The 24757-nt window shown below is 43.6% G+C and overlaps 2 protein-coding genes across 14 annotated transcripts in view; one reads left to right on the forward strand and one right to left on the reverse strand.

Annotated features, from left to right (window-relative positions):
- The window catches only part of ppfia4 (PTPRF interacting protein alpha 4), a 134814-nt gene extending 131193 nt beyond the window's left edge, over window positions 1-3621 (reverse strand). For 12 of the 13 annotated variants that reach the window (XM_042090725.1, XM_042090723.1, XM_042090715.1 and 9 more), the window contains exon 1: window positions 2545-3621. In XM_042090725.1, the coding sequence (XP_041946659.1) occupies window positions 2545-2793 (249 nt within the window). In that variant the 5' untranslated portion in view covers window positions 2794-3621. The remainder of the gene's footprint in view (window positions 1-2544) is intronic. The other variant, XM_042090714.1, reaches the window with a different exon arrangement.
- A 626-nt stretch (window positions 3622-4247) lies between these two features.
- tmem183a (transmembrane protein 183A) lies at window positions 4248-24757 on the forward strand. The gene is made up of 8 exons (XM_042090729.1): window positions 4248-4452; window positions 4673-4762; window positions 5775-5942; window positions 12532-12691; window positions 13652-13832; window positions 21334-21414; window positions 21578-21736; window positions 21955-24757. The coding sequence occupies exons 1-8, from the start codon at window positions 4389-4391 to the stop codon at window positions 22132-22134; spliced, it is 1083 nt and encodes a 360-aa protein (XP_041946663.1). The 5' UTR covers window positions 4248-4388; the 3' UTR covers window positions 22135-24757.

The raw sequence follows: 24757 nt of genomic DNA on the forward strand, positions 1-24757 counted from the left end.
AACTCCTCCACAATGGTTACATTACATTACATTACATTTAGCAGACACTTCTTGACCAAAGTGACTTACATATGTCAGCTATATTACAAGGGATCACATTGTCCCTGGAGCAACTTGGGGTTAAGTGCCTTGCTCAAGGGCACAGCGGTGGAAGCCGGGAATTGAACCGATAACTTTCAGGCTACTGCACGCTAGCCCAGCTCCTTAACCACTACACTACCACCACCCCCGCTCCTTAACCACTACACTACCACCACGCCCGCCCGCAACCTTCAATGGTGCACAATGACCTTATCAGTGCTCTAGTATAGATGGCGGTTAACCTGGAGGCGATGCTCATCTGGTCCAGCTCTGAAGCTGCTAGCCTCATCTGAGCTCCCCAATGCAACCAGCTCTGTTTCTGCTAGCTTAGCATTCATCTACACTCTCCTATGCAACCAGCATAGCTGCTAGCTTAGCATTCATCTGCACTCTCCAATGCAACTAGTGTGTAGCTGCTAGTTTAGCGCTCAATTGAGCTCCCCAATACCACCTCATACGTAATTCAGAAAATCTGACACACCCCACCTTCATCAGACATGCATAGCCAGCAGACAGTGAGGCACACATTCAGATGTCATTTACTGTGTGTGTGTGTGTGTGTGTGTGTGTGTGTGTTGTTTGTGTCTGACTATCTGTCTGTCTGTCTGTCTGTGTGTGTGTGTGTGTGTGTGTGTGTTGCCATGTGTCTTTCTGCAGTTGATGCATTCTCTGACACCATTGACTGGTATGTGTTGGTTGTAATGGCCACAGAGGCACAGGAATATGTGGTCTGTAAACTCATGACAAGTCAATAAACCTTCAATTAGCAGCGTGGCTTTGTGCTCGAACACATTCTCTGTAGCCTACATTGGGTGTATTTACATTAAGTGATATATTTGATAGTGACCTGCATTCCTGATTGTTTAAGGAATATTGAAAGATTCAGCATTATTAAGCGATTAACGTGCAGCACAAATCTGCAGCTAAATTACATCAACGTAAGGCAGAAATAAGACAAGAATGTGGCACGGCATAGATCCTGACAGGAAATCTTAAGATCTAATATTTAGTTTGAGCCTAAATGATTGCATCTTCCATGGGAACGCAAATTTATGAGCGGAGTTTGTTTCTTTTACATTTAAGACATCAACATGTATGCCACGTGACAGATCTGGGTCATTGAGAAAATTCAAACCAGAAATGAACCTTTATGAAAACAAGTGTGTTTAACACGACACGTCAGCTCCAAGTCTCACTTCAAAGAGCCCTGTTGAGACCCTGTGGCCTGTCAGCTAGGAGCCCTTAGGTGTAAATGGGAGCATTTTAGCATCTGAGCCTCCTTCACTGAGCACCAACCACAGACCGTATGGGTGCCAACTCAGTGCTCGTTGCACTGTAATGTGCTAACATGCTCTGGGTGTGTGTGTGTGTGTTTGTGTGTGTGTGTGTGTGTGTGTGTGTGTGTGTGTGTGTGTGTGTGTGTGCAGGACCTCCTGGATTTTGTTCAACATCAGCAGAAAGCCTCCCCTGAAGCAGCTTGCTGTTGTGTGTGTTTGTTTGTGTGTGTGTGTGTGTGTGTGTGTGTGTGTTTGTGTGTGCGTTTGTGCATTAACATGCTCGTGGGATCAGCATGCCTGCTTTGGTGAGCACGGAGCGTGAGACTGCTGGTCTGCATTCGCCCTCCGGCACACAACTGTACAACTAATATTTCTATTACAGTGGAGATGAAACATTAAGCCGCCCTATATTAAAAACACTTTAAACACATTGCACCCACAAACACATACACACACACACAACCACACATACTAACACAGTACACACAAAGATGAGCAATACATGAAAACATGCACTTGGGGAAACTAGCTGACCTTTGTAATTCATCAGAGAAAATGTGATTCCCTCAGGTCAAACAAACAGCATTTCCTTTTTCTTTTCTTTCCAAATGAGTAGACAATTAGGAGCTGTCTCATCTTATCAATGGGCACAATAACAATGGCAATCAAGAGATGCTCTATGCCTCACTTCTGTGTGAAGCCAGGGGGCGTATCCCCACAGTATCAGATGTTACATGTCATCATGCAGACACTTGCAGTGTATGTGCATGTGCATGCAATTATGCAACATCTAACATGTAGTCATGTTGTCAAGGTTACCAGGCCAACATGGCCGGTTGGATCCACACCCATTCTATGGTAAGTCACTTCAGCGTAGCCACCGACAACCTTTTACATGTCTCTTGTTGCTGCCGAGAACAAGGATACTAAGATGGATAAACAAATATCCAAATCCATTGCTTTTCATCATACGTGCCACTTGTGTGTAATAAACATCAGACAACCGCCATGTCTCAGTGTCTGTTTTCTTATCAAGTCGGAACCTTTTAACAAGGCCTGCCTGAGTGCTAGTGAAGGCGGATGCCATCAGAACACCCCAAGCACGTTAAGCACCAGTGATTCGCGTGAGGCAACTTGATAGAACTTCTGCCACTTCTCTGTGTCTCAGGATCGACGGGAGGCTTACCTGCGGGAGCGCGGAGTTGAGCTGTCGCTGGAGCAGGTCCCGCTCGTGCAGCGCGTCCTGGAGCTTGGTCTGGGACTGGAACAGCGTCTCCTGGGTCTCGCGCAGGGACTCCAGAAGCTTGTCTCTCTCGTCCAGCATGTTCACCATCAGCTGCTCGAAATTGGCCTCGGCATCCGTGCCGTTTTGAGAGCCACGTTGGGAACTCATGGAGTCCCCTTCGTTAATGGTCGGCATCACTTCGCACATCATTTTGCTCCGGCTCTTCAGACAGCCAAGTGCGCGGAAACCGGCGCGGGTTCTCTAGCCTAATGTCAACGCTGTAACCTCTCGAAATCAAAGGCCACCCGGCGTCCTGCTCTGGGTTATCTGGTGGGAGAAAACAGTCCGTCGTACCTTGTTAGATTCAAAACTTCAGTGCAATTCGGTTCCAGCCATAGGCTTACGCTACTTTCATTGCTGGTGATTAAATCGTACGAGGATATTTTTACATATTTAAATAATTAGCGGCTTTTTCACATTGTTCGTTGGTTATTCCATAGGTGTCTCTCACCCGCTGACACAGTCCGCCCTACGTCCAGATACACTACGGATTCAAATGCAATTGGTTTGACAGATCATCCGTGGGGACAAGAACATGTTCAGACGCGCGCAGAAAGGGCGTAATAATCCGATCGATATGAAATCTTCGGGGCTGCTTGGCTGAAACACCCACCAGTTGCAATTAACATTTCCGCTAACAAAACGGCCAAACGCACGTCTGTCGCATCTTCCCCAAAGCCCTCTGCCATGCCCCTCACCACGGCGAGCCAGCTACTCCTCCCTCACTACGCTCTCATTCCAGCCGCTGCCGCTGTCACTAACCGCTACAACAGTGCAACTGCTATCTACTAAACAATTTATGCATAATTTGCCAATGGTGGCGAAGACTGTCTAAATTTATCAGGCGTCAGATATTCTCCTGCCTTTCGCAAACCTCAAATCCAGCGTAGAGTTGAGGAGTTAAGGTAAATCTCCGAGGATTTTCGCCAGCGTCTTCAGTCGGCCGCGCTCCCCCATCAGCACCACGCGAGTAGCCTACATGACTGTCATGCTCAGCAATCTCAGACAGAAAGAGGCTAAAATAGTGTCACATGTGGCGCTCCCTGCTGGGCAAAACGTTGAACTGCGAAATACTTGCAGAAAGTAGGCTATCATCTCGTTTACATGAATGGCATAGCGTGCTGTATCATTCTGACCACCAGCCTGCACTTGGTCAATATTTGCAAATGATTGCTAAACCAAGAAAAAAACGCATGTCGTTTTGATGTTGCAAAATATTACCAATGCTTGTCAAATCATTTCAAATCAATCAAACACGAAGAGGTTGCATGTAGCTCAATAACAACAACAACAACAACAATAATATTATTATTATTATTATTATTATTATTATGGCTATAGGCCGAATAATAAGATTGTAAATCCTTCAGTTTTTCGTCTTTCTGCAGTTATTTTTTGGTTTACAGAGGATAGCAAAAATAACTTAAAGTGACGTAATGTTTCCAACTTTTTTTCACCGCAAAGCAATGTAATGTGAAAGGATAGAATTTAATTGGTAGAGAAGTGTCATGTTCGATTTTTATCCAATCAGGTTTTCAATCGATGAGCCATGTTGTTTGAAAGTCCTGTGGTGGTATCGCGAGACTTCACGAAACATTTCGTCAGTTCCATGATGGCTGAAGATCCTGGAGGAGCTCATTTCAATTTCTCCTTTATTTTTCTCTGTTTCTCGTCATCTCTGCTTGTCGTAGAGACATGGCAGGATACACAGCATCGTTAAGCGGCTCCAGACCCGTGTTGTCGTCATGCCCAAGAAAGGGAACCGAAAACGGCTGAAATTTAGGGCCGAGGATGTTTGCTCGGAGTCAGGTAAGCGTACGTTAGCCGTGTATGTTGGACTGTTGTGGCGCAAGGGCCAGGCCGCTTCCTGGCGGTCAGGGGACGTGCATACCTCCTTGACACAGCGGTGCACTATACGCTTTCAATAGTTTGGCACAGGTTATTTTCTGATCGAGAAGGATTTTGCTCGTCCTCAATTGCAGCAGTAAATGCGCTTATATAATACAATTCTTCACGGCCTGTTTTGCAGTGACTGTGGCAGACTTTGCCAACGCTGACCCAGCCGTCGTAAAGTCCGGAAGGCTGAAAAAGGCTGTCGCAAATGCTATTGAAAAAGAAGGTAAGTAGTGAGTCATACGACAAAGCTCATCATGCGATCATGGTCAAGTCGTTGCAAGAGCTCCTTTTCATATCTAGTGGGTTGAAACTGCATTCGTTAATGTATTGAATGAACCATACCTTTAGACCATTAGCCTTCATGCTACTAGCAGAAATCTAGCACAGAATGAACGAATGAATCAATAGATGGATGGATGGATGGATTATTGAGCAAAAAACCCATCCATTCACAGACCACTTAGTTGGAATTTGGAGGTGTATTTATGGTTGATTTGACCATCAGTCAGCTTTTAAAAAGGCACCTAATCTAATATGTTTAGTGTTCTAAAGACTCCAAATAGCTCGTTATAGTTACCAAAATGATGGCTAAGGAACCAAGTGAACACACATGGATCGCTATTAAAACTGTGCTTTCATTATACATGTACAACTAAACACCACAAAATACTTTTATAACCCTTGACCCAGCTCCTTACTACGGGATCTCAAAGGAGATGCTGTGTTTGTTTGCGCCTCCAACAGCAGGCGAACCTGGTTACCGCCCAAAAACGCCCTCAAATGCCCGTATGTTTGTGTGAAAGAATACTGGTTAAACCTGTTATAAAAGTAATTAAATTGTTTGATTTTTAAAAGTTTAGCTGCATTTTTTTCATTCACTTGAAAGGGGGAATTCTATTGCATGTCGGCTCTACTCCACCTCTATAATGTAAGCAATATTTTTGCAAGGTCACATCGCCTTGGAGGTGGAGGCAGAGCGAAGTCTCATGCATAAAGCTTTAGCCAGAATCAGATGCATGTTTTAGTATGTCTGACCTGTGGCGGTTTGGGATTTTTCTATGTGGCTCTTTCACGTGTGTGTCTGGTGACACCAGACATAATTTCACTGCATTTCTTACTTCCAGTAACTATATGCATGTGACAATAAACTTCCTTGTATCCTTGTGTTTGGCTATCCTTTCATCTGCATGGGTTTCTAGCATATTTGTGTGTGTGTGTGTGTGTGTGTGTTGCAGTGAAGTTACTCTGTGGACTAGAGGCCTCCCAGGGTCCGGTGCAGGAGGTGTTGTCCTCTGTGGAAGGTGTGAGCCAAGCCGACCGGGACAGCAACGATGAGCTGGAGACCGAGGAGGTGGACGAAGACCCCAAGGGGACCCGCAAGAAAAAAAACAAGAGACGCAAAGGTATTTGAACATAGTTACAGCCACCTTTGCTACAGCTAATGCTAAAGGTATTGGAACATAGTTACAACCACCATTACTACAACTAACACTAAAGGTATTGGAATATAGTTACAACAACCACCATTACTACAGCTAATGCTAAAGGTATTGAAACATAGTTACAACCACCATTACTACAGTTAATGCTAAAGGTATTGGAACATAGTTACAACCATCATCGCTACAGCTATCACTAAATCACTAAAGGTAATTGAACATAGTTACAACCACCATTACTACAGCTAACACTAAAGGTATTGGAACATAGTTACAACCATCATTGCTACTGCTAACACTAAAGGTAATGGAACATAGTTACAACCACCATTACTAACGCTAAAGGTATTGGAACATAGTTACAACCCCATTACTACAGCTAGTCTAACACTAAAGGATGTGGTATACTCATACCTCATCACACGCCGCGTGCGAGGGACACAGACGTAGGACTATACCAGGCCTCTAACACAGTTACAACCACCATCACTACTACAGGTAAGACTAAGGGCTGGTGTAGAAACACAGCTGCAACCGCCATTACTACACCTAACCCTAAGCACTGTTAAAAACACAGCTACAACCACCATCACTACAGTTAACACTAAGGGCTGTTAGAAACACAGCGATAGCGACAGCTACAGCCACCATTATAGCCAAATCAGATTTCCTGATATCAGACCACTGGTGCCATGGACAACCATCAACCTTTAATTTAACTTGTTTTGAATATTAAGAAAATATATTAAATGTTACTAAAACAAAGGAAGAAGTAAAACTGAACAAATAATAATAAAAAAAGAGTTTGAAACACAAGTGGCAAAATGGTGGGGCTTTTGTCGGCAACCCGCCAGTGGACCCCGCTGGACCCCATTTGATGAGCAAAACACCAGCGGACTGCCAGATCTCCCCCCAGTGGTCAGTGGTCCACCAGCCTGCTGCTAACTGGGTTACTACAGAAACTAACTCTAAAGGCCGATATAGAAACACAGTGACAACCACCATTACTGTGTCACAACTGCTTGTCATGCACAACATCAAGTTGTACAAATTCCAGAAACAGAGTTGACTTACGATAGGATACAAGGAACACGAGACACACAATACAGATACACACACACACACACACACACAATGTTCAAGCAAGGAAGACTACAGGGTCAGACTTGAATACAACAGGATGATAATGAAAGAACACAGACGATAGGGTAAAAGCAACAAGGAGCAGGTGAACACAAGAACCAGGCTTAACTAATAAGCAGACTACTGAAATATGACTCCGGTGAGAGGCGGAGACACGACACAGGCAACAGAGACACATGGCGAAATAAACAAAGAAGCACATGGATAACAGAACACGTGACTGGTACTAACTAAGAGTCTTAAACCAAGAAACTAAGACACAAGGCAAGACTTCGCTTTGGACAAAGGTGTCAGCAAAATCCCATAACCATAACCATAAGACAAACCCCAAACCATGGCACACTACAGGTAACATTAAGGGCCGGTTCATAGTCTATGCAAGCTACCACCACCATCACTACTGCCAACACAAAAGGCCTGCTCATCAGGTGCATTCGGACACAAGAGTTCTAGGAACACAGTTCTACTAACTACTAACTGGAGAGGCCATCCCTAGAACTACGGTTTCTAGAGCTTTTTTCTGTTTGCATTCGCTCACAGTAGGAACTCTGAGAACTTAACACACGTTAGTAGCCCAATTATTGCATGAACATAAAGTAATGAAATGGACAGCATTGCTATTGAGTTACTATCTACCTAAGTTTATTGACAAACTAAAAGCTCATGGTATCAGAAGGCATAAAAAAAAGCATTGTTCATAAAATATCTTCTCATCTGCCCAGAAGACATTTGTTGCATGACAGCAGGCAGTCTATGCAGCCATGTCATGCAGTTTTTATGTTAAGCAAATTTAAACAGAAGCTGAATAATTTTTAGAGATTTAAAAAAAAATAGTGCTTCTGCTGCCTTTGCATGCACATCAGTCTTGGTTCCTATGCACAGAGAAAATACCCTACCCAAAGTAGGAGCTCAAATTGTCATAGGAACTGCGGTCAGAGGAACCCTTTAATCCTCACTTCCATGGTGTCTGAATGGTCAGAGAAACTTTTTAATCCCCACTTCCATGGTCTGAATGTGCGAAACAGGGGTTCTAGGAACTGCAAAAAGTCCCTACAGAGCGAAAGGGCCTACATAAGCTATGCAGACACAGTTGACAGCGTAAGGTTCACACAAGTATTGAGGAGCCCACACATGTTGCACGGACAATAAGCCCCCACTGGAAACGCATGACCTTGCACTTGCAGCATGTTACAACAATTTGGACAACAAATCTTGCTAGGCGAGTACGTGTCAAACCCTCCTTGCGTATCTCGATGCGTTCACATAGTTTGTGTGCATAGACTTATGAATCAGCCTGAAACTATGGACCCTTTCAAGAGAGTTCCATTATCAGCATCATAGTTGGCCCCACAAGGCTTCCTTTTTAACATTCCATATGTTATATTAATGCAGAGGAAGTAGATTGGGAACCAAAAAGAACGTTCAAGCATTGTTTTTGTTTTTATTGTTGAAAGGGTCTATACTACTACAGCTAATGCTGATACTTAGTACACTACCGTGGGCACAGCAGACCGTATACTACTACAGCTAATGCTGATACTTAGTACACTACCGTGGGCACAGCAGACCGTATACTACTACAGCTAATGCTGATACTTAGTACACTACCGTGGGCACAGCAGACCGTATACTACTATCCCTGGGGCACACCAGTGACATTTTTCTGTCATTCCTCACTTTGGAGGTGTGGAATTTTAAAGCCCCACCTTAACCCATAACCTTCGCAAAATGATAACGTTAAAAATATTATTTTCGCATTTTGGTTTCACGTCCATTTTCCCATTTCTCAGTCTCAAGTCTCCAGGATCCGTTGTGTTAATTTACACAAAGGCTTGTTTATGACTCTTATGTTTTTGTGTGCCTATTTTGTTTTGAATGTATTGTCTTCCTTGTCAAAAAAAGACGCCCAAGCGCGGTCATGAGGCCATGTTATTAGAAGGGCCAGCCGGTCATATAGTCTAGTGGGGCCCACCCCACACCTTGAGAACCACAGGTGTACACTAAGAATACTCTGTTACAGTTCTACTAAATAGATGACGTGCACATACATTATCACCCGGGTCACGGCAGACCATCTAAAGCTACTACTGTGTACACTACAAATACTGTGCTACAGTTGTTCTCAGAACATGACGCAAGCACATGAGACACAGAGGTGCCTAGGACAGCCACCATCACATCACACAGGTTGCTACTACTAGTGCTGGGAATACCTTTCCTATCAATGGCACATTTGTGATATATGGGTTAAGTAAGGGGGTTTATTGATGCCAAAACTCCTCATGAATTAATGTAAACATTAATTAATGTAACCTGCGTTGTGTTGAACCTGCAAGATTCAGCCCTGCACACGCCCAGACTCAAACCCGCGAACAGCAGCACCTCGGATCGGGAGGCAAGCGCGCTAACAATTGAGCCAATAGCCCAGGCTACTGGCTCGCATGCCAGCAGCACTCTTGAGGCGTCGGGGAGTGAGGTTTACCAACGTTCCACAAGCACAGCTAAGCTAGCTGGCATCCGTTACATAGACAGCGGGCAGCCGTCTACAAACAGACTATTTAATGATGGCGTTGAACAGACTATTTAATGATACCGTTGAAATTCCAGCTGAAGTTGGTTCACATGCTGGCGACATCTTGTGAAATTGACTCCACTAGTACTACACAACATTTTGTCGTGTCGCATTCCACTCTATTCCTATGGGTGACGTCAAGCGACTTTAACGCGCCCGCAAAGCATTCCGGGAAGGCAGCGCTGCATTTGAAAAAAATGTTGCGCGTCTAAAAGCTGGCCGATGCCCATCTTTATGCAAATGAATCCTTTAAACGTGATTCAACGGACCCACAATTCGGTTCGGCAACGGATTACGTAAGCCAATGTAAAGTGGACGGAATGCGTTTCCAGCACTGCACCGCATGCAACTGTGTATAGGAGTCGTAACTGCAGCCCCTTGCAAACTGCCTTAAATTGCAGTTAACCAAACAATGATTATAAATTATAATCCATTTTAACACGGCAACCTCTGGATAATTTGAAATGTAATGGAATTTACATGCGTTAATATTTTGGAAACCACATTAAATGCAAAATGCATCCTCACGAAGAAGAGCAGGACAACCCCCTGATTTACCTCTCAACATCCTGGTTCTAGCCAAACACTACAAGCCGCATTAGCCCCCAGACCTCAGGTGCTTTGTCTGGCATTGGCATGGCAAGCTCAGATAAAACTCCAGCATTGTTTCAAGTCAGTGCTATTTCATGAATGTTCTATCAAGCCACAGGAGATCTTGGCCAAACACTTTCCCACTCTCTCACTCTCTACATGTCAGAAATTCAGTACTACCACTTCAGCTTAAGTGATGTGTAAAACAACAACAGAGTCTGGTGTAGTGAAGTGTTGGTTCAAACAAACATTTGTGTTTGTGTGCTTTCCACATCTAATGTAGAGTAGTTGAGGAAACGCAGGAGAAGTAACAGACACACACACACGCACATTAATATCACACTAATCATAGTGAACACAGAGGGAGTTTACAGCTGCAGCCAATAGTACTGCGACCAACACTAATAGGCTATGCGCACGCGCCTAAAAGGACTTTGGTGGATCTTACGGTGTGTTAACAGTGTGCTAACTCGGGTGTGGATCATACAGTGTGCTAACGGTGTGCTAACTCTAGTATGTGGATCATATGATGCGCTAACTGGTGTGTAGATCATACGATGTGCTAACGGTGTGTTAACTCCGTTGTGTGGATCATACGCAGGGCTCCGGAGTGTGACCAATTTGGTTGCATATGCGACCTAATTTTTCAAAAGTGTGACAAAAAAAATCGGAGGTCGCACCGGTGCGACCAGCTTTTCGAGAGAGGAAAAAGTGTCTGCATTGAAACTCTACCTTTTGGTTCAATAACAAACACATATTTGGCCAATATCGTGGTTTAAACAAATCACAGATAGTGAAGGGCGGGACCTCCCCTCTGATTGGCCGTGGCCCAGTGCCTGTGTGTAAATTTGAAAATGCGTGTGCTGCAGAGAGAGAGGTCAGAGACCCGTCAGATAAACAGAGTGGATGCAGTGGCATTACAGTGTGGTCACATAGGCCGAGATAAATGTCCCCTCTCCCCACTGCCTTTCGGCGGCTGGCAGCAGCAAACCGATCGGACGAGCCCGAGATGATGATCAAGTTTATTGTTGCCTACGATAGGCCTAGTGAAACTTCCCTTCACCAAGTTCAGTCCGAAATAATTATTTACCAGAAAAATAGTTTGAACGTAAACCCGACGTACAGGAATGCCACTTGCGCCAAATTTATAGGAGTCATTGCAGATGAAAATACGTCTTAAAATTGCGAACAATGCATACAAGGCCTTCCCGAACGACAGAGATACAGATATCGCCGAAAAAGAGTGCGCCATTGACCGCAGTTACATGCAGGGAGTAACCCGGTTTTCAACCGCAATATTCATTTTTTGCGCGCAAGTTGTGTAAACTCATTCTGATGGCATCAATCAATTTAATCCGGTATTTGGCGCAAACCGAATATCGCTGCTACATTTAAAGCCCGAATATTTCCTGCATGTGGTCATTGTGTACGGTGAATTGAATGGACACATTTAGATCGAGCATGGCAAGTCATTGCAGTAGCCTATAATAATAGGCCTACCATTTCGTTACTGCATTAACCATAGTGATGTTCTTATTGAAAATTTCAAAATACTAAAATTAAAAAGTAAATTGCATTGTGGGGCTGTCAAATGATTACTGCAATCATTGCAAAATCACATAAAAATCCCCCAGGCTACTTGGAACATCTCTTTAAATTGTGCTCAAATACATTTCTAGCTGGTTTAGCCAAGGCCTAAAGATCATGAAGGATAGTATGTAAGACATTGAGCCATGAGATGTGCCGTTTGAAGCCCTTAAAATATGTGCACTGTTAATTTACTCACTGTTATTTTTATTTAATTCATCTTGAGATGTTTTAAGTTTAAATTTCAGCTCAGTGGAGCACTTAAAGCACCAACACTTCATTAAGTTACTTTTCTTGTAGAATTGTAAATCATAAGTCATAGGACAAGCTATATAGGACAGTGGTTGACAGTGGTTGCGATGTGGTTGAAAATTTGGGTGCACCTAACTTTTGTGCTGGTGCACCTAAGAAAAAAAGTTAGGCGCACCAGTGCAAAAAGTTAGTCTGGAGCCCTGATACGATGTGCTAACTGGTGTGTGGATCAGATGGTGTGCTAACTGGTGTGTGGATCATGCGGTGTGCTAACAGTGTGCTAACTCTAGTTTGTGGATCATATGGTGTGCTAACTCTAGTGTGTGGATCATACAGTGTGCTAACTCTAGTGTGTAGATCATACGATATGCTAATGGTGTGCTAACTGGGGTGTGTTGCTCATTGCAGAGAACAGTGAGTGTCAAGACGGAGAGGAGTACCCCATAGATATATGGCTGGTCCTCTCAGCATATATCCGCCCTGAAGACGTCTGCAAGTTTTCCCTCATATGCAAGAACGCCTGGACTGTCACCTGCACCGCTGCGTTCTGGACCAGATTGTACCGAAGGTGAGTCCGTCCTTGAGAGTGCGCATGAATAAACTCATGAGTTGGTTTTTGCTGGTTTTTGACTCGTCATTCAGGCAGATGTAGTATACACATACTTACATTTATTCAGTTAGTGCAGACTTCTATCCAAAGCGACTTGCAGTGGAAAAGGAGACTTTAGAGCAGCGGTGTCAAACATAAGGCCCGGGGCCCAGATCAGGCATGACAACATCAACATCAGTTTAGGGCTGCAACTTCACATTTTAAATGACAATATCCTGGCCGGACTACTGTTGTCAGTGATATAAGTATTTGAAATTAACATGATTTCTTAATGTCTAGTGACATATCAGGGCCATTTTATGATTAATTGAAATGCATTTCTTACATATGGTTCCTTTTAAATATAATGTTTCAATAAATACTGCCATTGAAATGTTATATTATTACACGGCTCTTCATAATGCTAATTATCAATAACAGACCGTTGCTAAGTATAACAGACCGCTGTCCTGGAAAATGGGCTTTGTGCTTCTATTTCACGTCTTTCATATCACTACGCAAGGACTGGAACTTCATTCAAAAGTGAAAGCAGACGGTTGATCAGCTGTGTTCTAAAGAATGTTTAATTCGAGTTCAGTGTGCTGTTGCGAACTATTTGTTTCTCACCAAAAGCCACGATGAAATGGTAACAAATAGGCTATAGCCTAGGCTATGTAGGCTAAAGAGTCATATCGTGGGGAGTTTATTGTTTCGTTTTGGCAAGTAGCCGTGTAATAAGCGGGATAATGTATAAAACGCCGGTCATTATTGAGAAATAAGTCCTTTCAGGGCGGAACAAGACCCCTCCGCTGCGCTTCGGGGTCCGGTTCGCCCTGTCGGGACTTATTTTCCCAATAATGACCGGCGTTCTATACATTACCCCTTACATAAATACTGCCGCAGTGTATTATTGAGATGTTGGTTCATCTGGTCCATCAGGCACTACAGCTTGGACGCTGACCTGCCCGTGCGTCTGCAGCCGGACTCGCTGGCGAGCATGCGGTGCCTGCGGGCGTGTGTGATCCGCTCACTCTTTCACCTGTACGAGCCGTTCAGCTCCCGCATCTCCGCCAGCCTGCCACTACCGGAGTCCACGCCAGACACACTCGTGAACTCAAAGGTGAGAGGGGGAGGGAGACACACACTTTATCTATATGTAACGGTTGCCTGTGGGGGTGTGTGTGTGTGTTTGTTCTGAGCGTGCATTAATTCCTAGGAAGCTGTGGCACAGTGATATTTTGTGGAGGTAGTGGGTACTGGGTCAGTTTGAGGATGAGCATTCTCGGCTCCATGTGGATTTGGCTGCCTGCAGCAGCCGAATGTGCCTGTGGAGGGAAAAGGTTTCGCTCCTACTTTGGCCACATGTCCAGACTAACACTGAAGGAAAAGAGGAGGAAGTTGAATGAATGAAACGTGAGTCCATCTGGTCATGACTCTGTCCTCCTGGCTCCATTCAGATACGCTAGCACTCTGTGTCACAATGGAGTTATGATCTACAACCAGAGAGTCAGCTACCCACCAAGCTCTGCTTTCATTAGGCTATTGATCATTGACATTGCATTGTTGTTATTGTTATTTTCCTGAATGTGGTCTTACCAACATTTTAAAACTGTTCACTTTTTATTTATTTATTTATTTATTTATTTACTTACTTACTTACTTACTTACTTACTTACTTACTGTATTGTTTTGGACAAAATAATCTACTAAATCATATAACCATTAGGGCTGTCACTTTACGTTCGAAAATCGATTGCACAATCGATTGGACCAACCAACACAAGTTTCGAAAACTAAAATAGGGAATCGATTTTAACCAAATATACACTATTCATTTTAAACAAATTAAACAAATGAAAAAGATAGATGTAACAAAACTCAGGAACAAGCAGAAAAATAACAAAGAATTCCGAAGTGCAGTAAGCATGCGAAAGCTAAAAAGAAAATTCCCACCAATTTTACGCACTGGAAACAGCTTTTTCAATCGGCTGCTGTGCTGCTGGTGTTTTGCCAAAAAATTGAGGACAACGCAATCAACCTGTGCGACATGAGAGATACGAGTGATAGGCCCTAATAACTTGAGGAGTTCGATATGGAAGCATTTCGGGGTTTGAGTATATCAAACTATGGAGAAGGACAAAGCGGTATGCAAACTGTGCAGTCGTGAGTTCTACGTGGGCGAAATTTGTTTGACATTTCTAATTGTAAACGCAGCCACGTTGAAGCCTGCAGTAACGTTTTTCACTGATGTTATGGCAGCCCACTCTGCTTATTGTTTTTCGAGAATGTTTCACTCCTGTTTGTCATTGTGCACGAAACTTCACACCATTGTGCGTCTTCAAGCGCCCCCTTTACGTTCGTCCTAATGCCTGTTAGTTGTCCGTGGATTGTCCTATATTTGGCGTTGAAAATTGAAACGTCTTTAGACATGAAAAATCGATTTTACAATCGATTGACTGAACAATTATGTCTCAAGAATCGAACAGGATTTTTTCACAAAAGTGACAGCCCTAATAACCATGACCAAATAACCATATAACATTTCGGCACAAGCTTCTATAGTGTATAGCATTGTTGTGTTTATGTCCTCCACATGACCTTATAACAGAGGTGTGGACTCGAGTCAGATGACTTGGACTCAGGTCAGACTCGTGTCACGAAATATGATGACTTGGAAATGCAAGGAAATGGGATGATCATCACTGTACATGCTCCTGTTAGTCATCTGACTAAGTGGATCCTGTGATCTTGTGATGGATACTCTGATCCTGTGATGTTGTTTGTTATATACAGTAGGGTAGCCTGAACAATTTAATTTGTTCTACGGGAGCTTACCGAAACTAGCTGTGGCACAGTGATATTTTGTGGAGGTAGTGGGTACTGGGTCAGTTTGAGGATGAGCAGTCTCAGCTCCATGTGGACTTGGCTGCCTGGAGCAGCAGAATGTTTGCCTGACGAGCCAGACCCACATTACAATGTAGGGTCTGGGCACTCACCGTTCGCAGTGCTCAGTCCGAGGGGCGGGATAATCGGTTGTCTTTTAAATTCCCTCTGCACGCAATAGGACCGCACTATGAGTCCCATGCGTTTTCCCACCAGCGGAGCTAGTGGGCTAGTTCAAACTTTTGCCAACTTAATAAAAGCTTAACTCGTGTCACACAGTCACCCACGCACTTCACTCCCTAACTCAAACACACCTGACACCTGTACCTAACCCTTTACTCAATTAAAGTTGCTTTATTAGCATGACCGTGTGGCCAGTTAGTAAACTCATTGAATGCAAAACCAGTATTCACGCTTACTTTTCCTCTGTAAGAAAACTAAGGATACTTTGTTTGTCTTTGGGGTCATGATTATAAGTGTTTTAAAACTTTTCCAAAATTTAAAGTATGATATATCGATAAGAATGATTTATTGAAAGCATGATTGGTGGCATATTAATAAGCGGTTGAATAATACAACAATGACTTGAACTTACTTGGGACTTCTGTCTTGACTTGGGACTTCACTCAGACTTCAGCGTTAAGGCTTGAGACTTACTTGTTACTTGCCAAACAGTGACCCTGTCCCACCTCTCCCCTATAGTATCAAACTGAATTTGAGAATATATATAGATGCCTGGTTCTTAAACCAGGGTGGGTCGCCAAAAATATTGGAGGGGTCGCAAAATGATTTGCAGTCTGGATTAAAGACATTTTAGTCAAAGGCTGCCATTGCCATAATGCCTTTGGTGTTGACATAGTCCGTGAGCCAGAGGGGTTGGTCGTTACTGAAAAAGTGGCAAAGGCTACCATACCTTTTCTGAAAGCCTGGAATCTCAGCTTTTCAATGATGTATGATGGCCATCTGACAAGAGTAGCTGTTTTGAGTTATCACACATAATGTAAATTAAGGTTGAGAAAATAATGCGTATAAATCAAGCAGAACACTGACATAGCAGAAAATCTCTATTGGACATATTGGAATATTTTATTTTGTTATGTTTGGTATCATTTTAAATGGGAGACTCTGAGCTTTCATTTAAATCCTTTTGTGAACATTTTGGATAAGTACAGCAAACCCTGGAGCTCTTCAAACTTTTAATCACACACATTTTCCTGCCATTTCCGCCATCTCAAGTCATCTTTTGTCTTTTAATCCTGTGGCACCAGAGAGCATCAGAGAAATACAATCCAAACACTGAAATACTGGCATGACCCCAAGGATTCAGGAAATGTATCATTTACCCATATTATTTGATTTGGAGGGGGTGATTTTCAGTCTTATATCAGACATGGCGTTTGAGAAAATAATGCGTATAAATTAAGCAGAACACTGACATAGCTGAAAATCTAAAAACGGTATAACAAATGAGACATGGATTCCTATGTTTTAAGGTGTGGTAAACCCAATTATGACATTGCCATTACTGTAAACGGTCAAGGTCATGACCTTTAGGCATGGTCAATGACATTTTATGACATTTTCGCACAGATTGCATCATTCAAGGCCAGACAGACACTAATCAAACTCTTCGTCGGAATAGGATTGTTTCTCATCAGCAAAGTCATCCTTCTGGTTTTTGCACTGTCTTGCATGGAATAGGTTAGTGCAGGCCAAGTTGTTGGCAACACACTGACATGATGGAGTGACACAGGCCCCGTCCACACGGAGACGCTTTTTGGGTTAAACGGACAGGTTTTGCATCGTCTTGGCCGATCGTCCAAACGAATCCTGTAAAAGCACTGCCGAAACCGCACTTTTTTGAAACCTGGTCCCAGGGTGGAAAAATCTGAAACCGTACCCCTTGCGAGTTCATTTGGATGGCGAAACCGCCGATGATGTCATCGCCAAATGATGTCATCGCCACACCACAGCTGCCCTGGACTTGACACTTATAGTATTGCCTATCAATACTAGTTTTCATACATGACATTACCTACGATTACACTCAGTAGGATAAATATCACAACTCATGACTTGGTGGAATGAACATTGTTTTCCCTGTGTTTTCTTGATGCATTCTAGCTACTGTCAGTGACGCGAGAGAATTAGTCAGAAGTTATTAGGGAAGTGTGGGGTAAGTTTAAATTAATTTGTGCGTAGTGCCGGTGTCATTCATTTGTTTTACATTTGCCGGTGTCATTCATTTGTTTCATTTGTTCATGTCTTACAACAGAAATAAATGCATTCATAGTCTAGTGAAGTCAGATATGAGCATACAAAGATGCTTAGAACTCATGTTAAGCCTATGGTAGATGTGCACTAAATGCAAATGCACGATTTGATGCAGGCAAAAGTATCGACTGTTACTAACGAAGGTAGCCTATTATAGCAATATTATAAATGTGGCGACGGAATAGCCTAGAACTTTAGTAGACTATGCACTTGCGGTGATAGCCAAAACTAATGTGAATCGTGGACTATCCTACAACCAAAGAAAGTAAAGGAGAGTATTTGTACCTGCGTTTGCCAAATAAAGGACTGCACCCTTCACAAACCGTAAAAATTAAGTTTATTAGTTTTACAGTTGACTACAGTTGACAGTTCACTATAGTCCACACAAACAATTCTGGTTTCCTTGCACTAGCCATTTTCGTCGTAGCCTATTCTGTCTGTTTGTATAGCCTACAGCACGCAAGCTTTGGTCAATTTCTGTAACAGAAACAGTGCCACCTATAGGCCTGGGATATGAAGTAACGTGTTGAGTCGTGTTGAGATAGACGCAAATATTCTTGATACGGTTCCAGGGAAGACGGAGGAAAAAAAGATTGGTTTGGTACGTGTGGACTAGCCCACAGTCCCTCTTGCATGGGCGCGACAGAAACTCAAGTACTGTTTGTGGACCAATGGAGACATTGAACCAGTCTATGGAGAGCTGCAAGTCACCATCTTGGTCCACTCTAGACCCCCCATGCTCAACTGGGGAAGGAACTTCAGGGTTGTTCTCAAGGCATCTTCTCCAGATAGCACCTTGATAGTTAGCTCTGAGACAGTGTCTGATCATGGAGGTAACTGCCAGGATTCTATGCGGTTCTTTGCACAAAAAAGTGCATATCTCATTTCATTGATGTTGGTGATTCTGGACTTGGAGCTGTACATTTAACTCCTGTAAGGCTGCATACAACTCAGGTGTCATTGTCCAGTCTGCCCCAACCCTCTGAAAGGTCTCACAGAAGTTTTCATTCTTCTGAAGAAGTTTTAGGGCTGACACTTTACCACGACCTGCAAATGCACTTACTGTGTCGCAGCCTGTGTATGCGTGTAAACTAGGCAAACCTGACACAACTGTGAACCCAGACCACGAGCGAGTTGTGAGATGTTTATGTAACTTGTGCGATTATTTGTCCCTGTCTTCAGGAACAGGTCACATGTGAGTGCGTCACTGGTAGCCAGGCTTATCACCAAGACATCAGTGTCATCAGACACAAGGATGACAGATTTGTGACTAGTCATTGAAGCATGGCAAGCATGGAGTAGCATACGGGTGTCGGCCTCTTCCTGAGTGGACGACAGGTCTGCTACCTTGTGCACTCCCTGTTGGGTCAGCTTGTAACACTGATCTTTGGTTGTAGTGTACAGAACCTTTTCACGAGTCTTGTTCTTTGCTCCACTCTTTGAGCAAGAAGGTACAGTAGCAAGATTTGTTTTGTTGTTGTTGCTTTGTAGGAATTTCTTCCATTGCAAAACTCTGTGCCCTGCAGTGATCTGTCTGACCTCTGTGCCTAAGTCTGCACCTCTGGCCACTCTCTCCATGTGTTTGATAGAAGCCACTTTATATACATCAAAAACATATCAACACGGTGCTGTGACTTGCTTCAGCTAGCACAGTGGACAAGGCGTAGTCTGCAATATCAGCAAATGTCTTGCCATTACCGTTCAGCTTCTGAACAAGTGCCATGCCATCTATTACTCAGGTGGAATTTAATGGCAATGATTCAGCAACACATGGGAACTTGAGCAGTTGCTTGGCAAGTGAGGATTTGCAAGTCTTCCTCACATTGCCATCTTGTAAAGCAAGAGCCCACGGAAGTGGTCCAAGGGGATGAGAACACCTCCTTTAGGTTGAGCTGTCTACTCTGTGCAATCAGTACCATCTGGGCAAATATTCAAATTATTCTTCTACAGTGGTTGATGATGTACCCTCAGAAAAGACACTCAAGTCTAGGGGCAGGATATCTAGGAGATCGTGGACATCAGGACGGTTCTCTGTGAGCCACTGGGGAAACTAATTCCAGACTAGCTTCAGGAGGGCTTCATACATGAATTTGTACTTATGGCCATCCAAAATACCACTGACATATCCCTCAGCCACAGCTCCAGATTCAATGCATATGTCCCTTAGGCCTACAGCCTGGAAGCGCTTCCCAATCATACCCTTGACCCTATAGGATGTTCCACGGCCTGTCAGTGTCTCTTCCAGCCTGTCAATATTGTCCCTGGCCTTGAATGATGTAACCTGTGCGAAAATGTCATTGACCATGCCTAAAGGTCATGACCTTGACCTTTTACAGTAATGGCCACACCTTAAAACATAGGAATCCATGTCTCATTTGTTTACCGTTTTTAGATTTTCAGCTATGTCAGTGTTCTGCTTAATTTATACGCATTATTTTCTCAAACGCCATGTCTGATATAAGACTGAAGAATACCAAACATAACAAAATAAAATATTCCAATATGTCCAATATAGATTTTCAGCTATGTCAGTGTTCTGCTTGATTTATACGCATTATTTTCTCAACCTTAGTTTACATTATGTGTGATAACTCAAAACAGATACTCTTGTCAGATGGCCATCATACATCATTGAAAAGCTGAGATTCCAGGCTTTCAGAAAAGGTATGGTAGCCTTTGCCACTTTTTCGGTAACAGTTTCCATATTTTGAGGCCCTGGCTCACGGATTAATAGCCTGCATACAGTACAGGCCATAAGTTTTGACACACCTTCTCATTTCAATGCGTTTTTGCTTTATTTTCATGACTCTTCACATTGTAGATTCTCACTGAAGGCATCAAAACTACTAGCAACGTTGTTTGGCCCACAGATGAATATTTGTCAAGTTATAGCTTGGTGAATATGGTAGTAAATAAAAAAAAAAAAAGCAACTTTGAAGAAACTAGAATATAAGACATGTTTTCAGTTATTTCATACTTTTTTGTTAAGTACATAATTCCACATGTGTTCATTAATAGTTTTGATGAATCTACAATGTAAATAGTCATGAAAATAAAGGAAACACATTGAATGAGAAGGTGTGTCCAAACTTTTGGCCTGTACTGTAGTTCAGAAAATGGTGAATACTTGTGATGTTGCTTTTTGGTTATCCTGTACATTGAAATGCAGGTCCTCTGAATACTGTTAGGCATGTCGTCAATATCAGTTACTCCTGGTCCACAGAATCATTTAATCAGGAAAATATTATAGAACAGGTTGGCAACGCATGGCCCACAGTTAGAACAGAACATGCAATTAAAAATGTGTCTTTTTTGGAAGAAGTTTTTAAGGACAAGATTTGCACGGACACACACACACACACTTGCCCTATCAGGTGTTATGAGGCTAATGGCTTAATGCATGTACGTGGGACCTCTGGGATTGTTGATTGTTGATTGACCTACATTTCATTTTCCCTCTGCAGTGTCTGATGTTCTGGGTGAATGAGCAGACAGGATCCCGGCCAGAGAAACTATGGCAGTTCAACTTCAAATTTGAGAAGCATGTAAGAGCTTTATGTTCAGGCATTTATATGGTGGCTTTAATAGTATTAAATGAACATACCATAATGTACGCTGTAAATGGATAAGGTACTATGATGTAAATGGATATACCATACTGTACTTAAGTCGTCTGCTCTCTTTGTCAACCCCCCTCCCCTCTGTTAGGCCCCAAAGAATAAGAATGGTCCTGACCGATCTCTGCAGCTTCCAAAGCGCTATAAGGAAGTGCACACGAACCCCGACTCGGACTGCTTGTTACTCCAAGTCAACACTCTCAACTTCATCTATATCCCCCACCTGGTCATGGGCATGAGTCTCTCTCTGGTCAGTTACCACCCCTCAACACCACCACACACTTAATCACTACTGGTCACCTCACCCCTCAACACCACCACACACTTAATCACTACTGGTCACCTCACCCCTCAACACCACCACACACTTAATCACTACTGGTAACCAAGCCATCCTCCATAGCATCTGATTCTGGTTTCTCTCTCTCTCTCCCCCTTCCTCCCTCCCTCCCCCACGCCCCCTCTCAGATGGCCATCAACGTGAGTACGGACATGCGTCACCACCGCGTTCGCCTGATGTTCCAGGACTCTCCGCTGGTGCGTGGTCAGAAGAGGAGGGCAGAGCAGGGCCTGCAGGTGGCACTGGACCCTGTGCACAGTGTGCGTCTCATGGACTGGTGGCATCCTCAGTACCCCACCTCAGCATAGCACTAACATCTCAGTCCTGCCCCTGATACTCCAGTTTTACCACAGACTTGACCCTGATTACTCCTCTTCTACCACAGACTTGACCTTGGCACCCCAGTTTCACCTGAAGTCCTTCCCCTGGTTCTGCAGTTTTAGTTTTACCCCAGCACCACCACTGTCTAGCCCTCTTTATTCTAATTTTCCAACAACATGCACTTGGACTAGCGCTGATATCCTATTTTACGACAGCCTAGCTGCAGTCTAGCAGCCCTCTTTACTCCAACCTAACCACAGTTTTAGTTCCTTAGACCTCAGTTGTTCCCCAATATGACCAGTATCACATCTAAAACGCTCGTTTTGGCACAACTTGACTGAAATCAAGTAGACTTCTACCCAGCATAGTCAGCGCTAGTCTGCTGACTTGTCCCTCCTATTTGCACTGCTACCAAACCCGACGGTAGCAGCACTCTAGCTATTTGACCGAGTGTCGGTCCAGTGAAACCCTTTGTTCAGTGACTGTTTTCTTGCATGGCGAGTAGCTAAGCTAGCTGTAAGGTGGTGTAAGTGAGCAGTAGTGGGGCTCGTGTTGGTAGCAGCTACCATGCGCCAGTAGGCCACTGGTCCTCAGCTAGCCGGCCTCCTCTCTGTCCTGCCCTGACTGAGGCCCTGGGTTGGTGTTGGCAGTGCCAGGGTAGTGCCTCCTCTCTGTCCTGCCCTGACTGAGGCCCTGGGTTGGTGTTGGCAGTGCCAGGGTAGTGCCTCAGTGGCCTACTGGCGCATGGTAGCTGCAGTATGTCTTTGCATGAGTGTTTCTCTGTCGCTAATGCTAGTAGAAGAAGTTTGCCGCTAGACGTGTGTCTCATTCACTAAAGATCACCCTCTTGTAGTCTCTGTTAAGAGGCTGTAGACCAGTGGTCCTGGACCAACCCTCCAGGACCGTGTGTCCCAGACCAGCTCTCACATGTGTAAAGGTCGACTAAGTCAAACTTACTGACATCTGTAGAAGCTTCATCTAGACACTAGACATGTTAGGTCTTCTGAATGTCACGTGAATCTCTAAGATGGTGCATTTCTTTGAACGCACTTTTAGCACAGGACTATCAGTGTTTTTCGTTCAGAAGCTTCAAGAGGCTTCTAAGTTCTCCCTTAGATCTTTACTTGCTTCTGAATTGGAGCTCAACAGCTTCTAAGTTCTCCCTTAGATCTTTACTTGCTTCTGAATTGGAGCTCAACAGCTTATATAGATACAGGTGTTGTCATTAGTTCTAGGTGTCACTTGTTTAGCGAGTAGGACAGGGCTCTGGTTCCAAACATCAGCTGGTCCTGAGATCTGTCTGTGGTGAGAGTCCTGCTCTAAGCCTCTAGGGGCCTGTGAGCGTTTTCCAAGCACATGGTTTAGTAGTGAACGTCCCAACAGGAGAGCCTTATGGCTTTAAGCCTTTATGGCTTCATTGTAACAAATCAAAGGAGGTTTGCTACTTACTCTGAGCTAACTTTTCCAGGTTTGATACCAAACCACATACTTGGGAAAACTCCTGTGCATGCCCCTCCGTGTTGGCACTAAAACTTAAACAATTATGAGTTCACGCTGACATGTTTTTTCCCCTACAAAACGTGAGTATTCAAAAGTAGTCGGTGTTAAAAATATGCAAGGTAGATTGTGTACATGCTATGATGTGGTATATTTAGCTAAATAGCTAGCTCGCTGACTTCGCTGAGACAGGCAGATAAGCAACAACCCATTGTTGGGAGGTGAGCAGCTACTCTACAGTGCTACACTCACGTCTTTGCCCAAAAGTTCAATTTTAACTTTAAGCTCCACATGTTTTTAGGAGCTTCACTTTCATTGCACTGCCGTCTCACTGATGTAAACACGAGGCCTGTTGTCCATCACATCCTTCCGTAGGAGAACAATTGAATTTGAGCGTCTGGAGGTGAAACATGCGTGTCCAAATTATCACCCTCGCAGTCCATCCTAGATTTGCGGGCCAGTGGACAGCTCATGTTTGTGGATGTGTGTGGACTTGGTCTCTCTCAGGTGGAAACTTCTCCCTGATCCTCTTGAATGTGTTTTGGAAAGGATGTTGACCACTGTTTTTTGATTTGATGACTAAAAAAAAAATCACAAGTATTTTTATGCTGGCAAAATTCAGATTTTTAGTTACTGATTTCTTGTTATTTAATCAATGCTTTGCCAGGCTACTCTGGAGATGCATGACGGGGGGTTATAAACACAAACATGATTGTGTTTGTTTGTTTTTTTGTTCGTTTGTTTTCTGTACAAGCCGTACAGCCGTTTGTTTGGCTGTAGCCTGCCCAAACTGTGTTTCTGTGTAATATGACTTGAATGCTGGTCCATACTGATGATTGTTCAGCAGCCGTGCTGATGCATTCACAGAAGACTGAAGAAGAAGCATGAGAAAGCAAACAGCAGCTTTGCTTGTGTTGATTATGCCCTGTAGTTTCTACTAATTATATTATGAAGGACGCCAATGAGCATCATTTCCTATCATTCTCTTTGCATAAGTAGATTCAGCCTTATCCCAGGTAGTTCATTCCATTTCCAGAATGTATGGCAATGCAGAGTTCTGTTTGTTTTGTCAATGGGCATTACACATTTGAAATAAAGTCAGAATGAAACTAA

Source organism: Alosa sapidissima, chromosome 4 (assembly GCF_018492685.1).
Source record: "Alosa sapidissima isolate fAloSap1 chromosome 4, fAloSap1.pri, whole genome shotgun sequence".
Classification (NCBI taxonomy): Eukaryota; Metazoa; Chordata; class Actinopteri; order Clupeiformes; family Clupeidae; genus Alosa; species Alosa sapidissima.

What these genes read in the sequence shown, in the direction of transcription:
- tmem183a (XM_042090729.1), top strand. Translation starts at nt 4,389, where the DNA reads ATGCCCAAGAAAGGGAACCGAAAACGGCTGAAATTTAGGGCCGAGGAT. An exon ending in ACACACTCGTGAACTCAAAG is followed by an intron (nt 13,833 to 21,333) that starts GTGAGAGGGGGA and finishes TTCCCTCTGCAG; the next exon opens with TGTCTGATGTTCTGGGTGAA. An exon ending in ACTTCAAATTTGAGAAGCAT is followed by an intron (nt 21,415 to 21,577) that starts GTAAGAGCTTTA and finishes CCCCTCTGTTAG; the next exon opens with GCCCCAAAGAATAAGAATGG.